This window comes from Chlorella variabilis (genome assembly GCF_000147415.1).
Source record: "Chlorella variabilis unplaced genomic scaffold CHLNCscaffold_6, whole genome shotgun sequence".
Classification (NCBI taxonomy): Eukaryota; Viridiplantae; Chlorophyta; class Trebouxiophyceae; order Chlorellales; family Chlorellaceae; genus Chlorella; species Chlorella variabilis.
This window is the reverse complement of record NW_005435082.1, coordinates 1,781,952-1,787,916: the sequence shown is the minus strand read 5'-3', so window position 1 is coordinate 1,787,916 and position 5,965 is coordinate 1,781,952. Positions and strand designations below refer to the sequence as shown.

At 68.8% G+C, this 5,965-nt stretch overlaps 2 protein-coding genes across 2 annotated transcripts in view; both read right to left on the bottom strand.

The window, feature by feature from the left end:
• CHLNCDRAFT_143931 (hypothetical protein) overlaps positions 1-3,125 on the bottom strand; it is a gene marked incomplete at both ends in the record, with an annotated part of 8,112 nt that extends 4,987 nt beyond the window's left edge. The window contains 8 exons of the mRNA XM_005849149.1: positions 52-525; positions 1,412-1,496; positions 1,656-1,718; positions 1,846-1,998; positions 2,178-2,334; positions 2,503-2,635; positions 2,743-2,817; positions 2,898-3,125. Of these exons, the coding sequence (XP_005849211.1) occupies positions 52-525; positions 1,412-1,496; positions 1,656-1,718; positions 1,846-1,998; positions 2,178-2,334; positions 2,503-2,635; positions 2,743-2,817; positions 2,898-3,125 (1,368 nt within the window). The remainder of the gene's footprint in view (positions 1-51; positions 526-1,411; positions 1,497-1,655; positions 1,719-1,845; positions 1,999-2,177; positions 2,335-2,502; positions 2,636-2,742; positions 2,818-2,897) is intronic.
• A 1,328-nt stretch (positions 3,126-4,453) lies between these two features.
• Positions 4,454-5,965, bottom strand: part of CHLNCDRAFT_143930 (hypothetical protein) — a gene marked incomplete at both ends in the record, with an annotated part of 4,471 nt that continues 2,959 nt past the window's right edge. The window contains 5 exons of the mRNA XM_005849148.1: positions 4,454-4,534; positions 4,732-4,809; positions 5,059-5,119; positions 5,338-5,592; positions 5,773-5,934. Coding sequence (XP_005849210.1) covers positions 4,454-4,534; positions 4,732-4,809; positions 5,059-5,119; positions 5,338-5,592; positions 5,773-5,934 — 637 coding nt within the window. The remainder of the gene's footprint in view (positions 4,535-4,731; positions 4,810-5,058; positions 5,120-5,337; positions 5,593-5,772; positions 5,935-5,965) is intronic.

Here is a 5,965-nt window from a genome sequence, read left to right as displayed (position 1 = left end):
CCTCCTCCTCCACACCCCACCCCACGCAGGTCCGGCGGCCGCCTAGCTCACCCACACATCCACCGCCACGCCGCGGATGCCCGTGGCCGCCAGGCGCTGCAGCGCCGCCGAAAACCACTTGGATGACGCGTAGCGGAACACGCCCTCCGCGTTCACGGTGTCTAGGGGCAGCATCACGTACACAGGCACGCAGCTGGCGCTGCCCTGCAGGCCGGCGGGGGCCTGCTGGCCGGGGCCGGCCGCCGCCGCCGTCGCGCCCGCCGCGGCGCCGCCGCCGCCGCCGCCGCGCGCCAGGCTGTTGGCGCCGCCGCCTCCGCCGCCGCCCATCAGGCCCAAGCGGCTGCCCTCTGCCGCCGACTGCAGCAGCATGGTGTCGCTGCGGCTGCTGGGGAGGCCCTGGGGCTTGAAGGGCTGCTGCTGGCCCTGCATCGTGTTCTGGGCTGCCACCGCGCCCTGCTGCGTGTCGTCCCCTCCGCCGCTGTCACCCGCCTGCACCACCAGCGTGGGCTGCTGCTCCTGCTGGTTCTGCGCCACCAGTAGCAGCTGATGTGCCACGCCTGGGTGCCGCCGCCGCCTCGCCGCCGCTGAAGCTGCTCCTCTCAGGAGCGCGCTGCCTGCGCCTTGCCGCCGCCTTGGAACGCCCGCTAGCCGAGGGCCGAAGCCCTGGCCGCCGCTGTCGCCCCCCGCTGGTCCCCCCGCTCCGAGTCGTCCCTGTGCCGAGCTGTGATGAGTCGAACTTAGAACCGTCGAGAGCGCACCGGGCATGCTATGAGGGAGTGAGGGTGCCCTGAGAGCGGCCGCAGCGTTCCATAGGGCCTTGCCTTCGACAGCTGAGTGCGTGCAGCGCTCAGCACTGCGTCACGGGGAGATCGCGCGTTTCTACAAACCCGCTGGGCTTGCCCTGGCGCCCATCGAGCCATGCGCGGCCCCATCCAGGTCAGCAAGTCAGGCGAAGTGGCCCCTGAATCACGTGGACACTGCTCAAACTGTCGGTGTGATCAGGCCAGCCCCTCGCAGGGTCCTTCCAGCATTGCCTCCTGTACGAAGGGTTTGCCTCAGAGAAGCGGCTTGATCACCGCCGATCGCCGTCCGCAACGCGCTCAGACAGTGCCGAGAGGTCGTTGTGGGAGTGCTGGAAGCGAATTGTGGCCGGCGTCGCTTGGGCTGAGCCCGCCACCGCCGCGACCATGCGCCGACTGGGCGGCAAAAGGCCGGCCGGCCTCAGCCCATCAGGGGACACTATGTGCTGGTCTCATTGCAGCCTGTTACTATCAATTTACTGTGTTTGATGTTGTACTCTGCTCCCCAAGGCTCGTTGCCAGCTCAGTACATTGTTGTTGCTCCGCCAAAGTTTGTTTGCATGTTGCTTGTCGCCACACACAGCCTCTCCCCGTCTTGCTCAACCGATGACCAGGGACCGCATGCGCCTGCCGTCCATGACATCCAGCTGGCGGTTGATGCTCCGCACCCTGAGGCGCTGCACCCCCTCCACCAGCCTGCACAGCAGGTAGCCCAGCCATACAGTTCAGCGCATGCTGCTGCTGCGTGTGGCGGCTGGGGCTGGGCAGCAGAGGCATGATGCAGCGCGGCCATCGAGGCCGCTGGCCAACAGCTCACAGGCCCGCCCTGTCTATGGTCTCATCCAGGGCACTCACAGGCTCGCCCCGCCCATGAGTTCATCCAAGGCGTGCCCCAGCGCTCCCGACTCAACCATCTGCCTGCAGCAGCAGACAGGAGGCAGACACGCCTGGCAAAGGCAGACACGTGCGACAAAGGCGCCGCAGGGCAAGCGGGGTGCATGCATGCGGCTGGGTGCGGGTAGGGCCCGCAGCGCTGCCCACCTACCTCTCGTGCGGCAGCAGGTCCTCGGCATGGCCGACATCCGCCTGCAGGCCGGGACCGAACAGGTCGTCCCGCAGCTGCTGGTCGCAGCGCGCGATGGTGTCCCGCACCCGCTGCGGGGTGCCTGCCACCATCTGCAGCCCCAGCACCGCCCGCCTGCGGCGCGGCGGGGGAGGAGAGCCAGGGGCGCGTGCGCTCGCTGGGAGGGGGACGGGCATGGCGGCGGCCGGCGGCGCATGCTGGGCGGCTCCGCAAGGCAAGGGCTGGGGCTGTACCATCAAGTAGGCAGCCGCCTACAGCTGGCACGCTGCCTGGCAACAGGGCCGGCCTCTCACATGCGCCGGTCTGGGTTGTTGACGTAGCTGATGCACTGCAGCACGCGCTTGCGCAGCCAGGTGCGCATGAAGGTGGCGGCGTCGTCCCGCAGCTCCTGCTGGCCCTGCTGCCCGCCCGCCAGGTAGTGCGGCAGCAGCTGGGGCGGCAGGATGGCGCCTGCGGGGAGCGAGGAGGGGGGGCATGCCGCGTTCGATACGCTCTTGGAGGCAGGCGTGCGGCCTGTGGACATGTTCCATCAGCCACGGGTCACTGGCGGGTGCATGAAGGAAGCGCCGTCTGCTCAGCAGGCGCTGCCGGGGAGCCGGAAGGCCAGGGGGCACCTACCGGCCTGGTTGAGGAAGCGGATGACCTGCCAGGTGGGGCACTTCTCCAGGTCTGGGGCCTTCGCCCCCGCCAGCAGCTTCTTTCTTTCCTCATCAGACCCCAGGCTGGGCAGGCGCCAGCAGGCGGCCACCAGCTGCAAGGGGCTCGAGCAGGCCCGCGCTGGTCAGCGACAGCGTGCACAGCAGCACGGCAGCAGCACAGCGCAGCGACAGGCGGCCGCAGCCCGCCCAGCCGACCCACTGGGGCGCGCCGTCCGGGAGCGGTGTTCCTCTGCATCTCGTTCAGGGTGAGCTGGAACCGCAGCCGCTTGAGGTCCTGCACCCATCCACAGTCGGGATGCGTGTGTGTTGGGCAGCACCAGGGGAGTACATGTGCATTCAGGGCGGCACCCGTACCTGCAGAGCCTCGGCGCCTTGCGCTGCCGCCTCAGGGGGCGGATTGGGCGCCGCGCCGCGCAGGCGCTGCCGCGCAGCCTTGATGCCCAGCGCCAGCAGCAGGGCTGCCCCTGCAGCCGCGGCCAGCATCTGGATCTCATGCTGGACCTCGTGCACGCGTGCTCTGATGGAGCACAACGCCGAGCGCGGGCCCAGCCCTCTGCCCAGCCCCACTGGCGCATGCACCATCCTGAAGCGGCTTTGCAGCAGCCCGTAAGCAAGGGCTGAAAGGCGGAGAGCAGGGAGAGAGGAGGTCACCATGCATTGCCAACAACCCACCCGCCGCCTCATGCGCGCCGACGCTGCGCAGCGTGACGCAGCATGCAAGCAGCGTGACGCGAGTCTGCCGGCAAATCGTCGATTTCAGTTCGTCCTTCTCCTTTGTTCCTCTGAGCAGGAGAGCAGCGCTACCTAGTTGCTGTTTGCCCCTGGTTTCCCCTGTCCGCCCTCCCTGTAAAGCCGCCCCGAGAGGTCCCCCTCTCGTGCTAACGAATTGATATGCACCTTTATCCGAGAAATCTCGCCTGCTGGCGCCGCCTGGTGGCCGAGGTGCGCCAGAAGCCCTTGCCTGCACTGCCTCTGCCGGTCGCCAGCCCGCCAGCCACGCACGGGGCACTGCCGTGCTCACTGCCCGCCTGCGGTCTGCCAAGAGGAATGGTTGGCCAGCTGGCTCCCACACAGCGTGCTGCCCGCGATGCGCGGCCTCTGCACCGGGGATGGTGATGGGGAGCAATCTGCCTGGGCGAGGACGGCGGGAGCGGCACGCAGCAGCGACAGCCTGCGCATTCAGTTGCTTTCCCTCCTCCACCCACAGGTATCTTCTCATTACAGGAAGGAGCAAGGGGAGGCATGCACTAAGTGGGCTACTGTTGTTGTTGTGGCAGCTGGGTGCAACATGTAGGACAGGCAAGGCGCAAGAAAGGGATGATCGTCTGACGACGCAATATCATGAATTCGGGACACCGGGTCGGGGGGAAGAGGGATGAAGAATCAACGTGCGCTAGACACATAATGGCAGGTGGCCATTCGTCGGCGGCATATGCATCGGTGGGCGTTGCAAGCAATGGTGCCCCGGGCGTGGATCAATGAATCACAGTTCAAGCACACGCGGCGGCTCACACTGGCGTCGAGCCACGCGCTGCAGAGAGGGAGAATGGGAGGAAAGCAGGGGGCTGGAGTACAACATTCGTTTGGTACAGGCAGTACGGGGCCTAAGCAGGGGCCATAGCAGGGGTGGGGGTGGGGTGTTTGTCGATGCGCTGATGGGTCAACCAGGTAGGGAATGGGCAGTGGGGCCAAAACAGACAGGCATGTATGGATGTCTATACGGGTTGAAACAGGCACGCGTGGAATGAATGGGACAAGAGCAAGGCCGGCAACTGGGGCGGCCAGCATGCAGGCCTTGGGACAGTCAACAGCCCAGCCTGTGCTGCCGTGCCAGCCCGGCCGCCTCGCTCGCGCATGCACCCGCGCCTGCTGCCAGCAGGCGCATCTCCGCACGGTCGTGCGTGGGTGCCCTAGACGTCGCTGGTGTTGCGCCCAAACACGGCGGTGCGGAACCAGTCGTGCGCAACCAGCCAGCGGGTGCGGTTGGACACCTGCAGGGGCGCCCCAGGCAGCGGCACACACATTCGCATGTCGACACGCACGCATCTGTGGGGCCTGCGGCGCATAAAACCGCCGCGCAGCCGGCTGCGCGCGTCGCGGCGCAGGGGCAGGAGCACGAGGCGGACCCCGCAGGGTGCGGCGCTGGCTGCGCGGGGTGCGGCAGGGCAGCATGGCGGAGCGGCAGCACCTGCATCCACGTCTCCAGGCCGCGCCAGGTGTGGCCGCCCAGGTAGCCACGCAGGGTCTTGAGGAAGGGCAGCTTGAACTGCGGGGCGGGGGGCAGGGCGCAGGGGGAGCGGGGAAGGGTGGGCGGGGAAGGTGGGGCGGGGGCGGCCGGGGAGGCAGCACCAGGAGGCACTCGATGCTGGCCGGGGCCGGGGCCGGGGCTTGTATCACGCAGCCGGGAGGCTCCAGGCCAGGGCGAGGCCGAGACGGGCAGCCACGCATGCAACCAGGCCGAGGCAACAACAGCCCCGCCCCGCCCCAGCTAGCAGGCGCCGCCTGTGCGGCTCACCGGCAGGTCCATCACTCCCTTCTGCCCCCACAGGTAGGCCAGCGATCCCAGGTGCATGTAGCTGCAGGGAGGGGGCGGGAGCGGCGGGAGGGAGGCGAGGTGGAGGCGACTTCGAAGGGGTGAAGCCAAGGGCAGCAGAGGCAGCAGGAATGTAGGCGGTTGCCGGGCGCCCGCCGCAAAAGGGCCATGCACCTTGCCTGCTTGGAGCAGGCTCGCGTTTTAAGCCTGGCATGCAGCACGGCGTGCAGCAGGGAAGGCGGCGACAGGGAAGGCGCTCACCGGAAGGGCTTGGCCGCCTCTGGCAGCGGCACCAGCTCGCCGCCGCCGCCGGCCGCCTCCGCCTCCGCCTCGGGCACCAGCCCGAGCTTGGCGCCCGACAGCAGGCGGGCCAGATACTCGCCCTCCTGGCGCGCCACCTGGGCGGTGGGCGGCAGCGCGGCCTGGGGGCTGGCCGCCGTGACGGCGGCGTCCCCCAGGCAGAAGATGGTGCCCTGGGTGCCCAGCACGCGCAGGTGGCTGTCCACCACCAGGCCCCTGCGGGTACCAGGCGGTACGGTATGGAGGTGCGATATGCGCGGTGCGAGAGTGGCACGGGTGGATGGTACAGAAGGAGGTGTACACAGCACACCTCGCGGTTCCCGGCTCCAGCCAGCCAGCCGCCGGTGCAGGCCAGCGCAGCAGCAGCCGGCGGCGGTGGCGGCGCCTGCCCCTCACCTGCGCGAGTCCTGCAGCTCGGGCGGCAGCTTGGCCTTGAGAGCGGCCACCAGCGGGTGCATGGCGATGCCTGTGGCCCAGATGCAGGTGCCAAAGGGGACGCGCTCCTTGGCGCCGTCCTTGTGCTCCACCTCCACCTCGCCCTCATGCACTTCGGTCACCCTGCGGGGGGAGGTGGTGGGTGGGGGGAGGG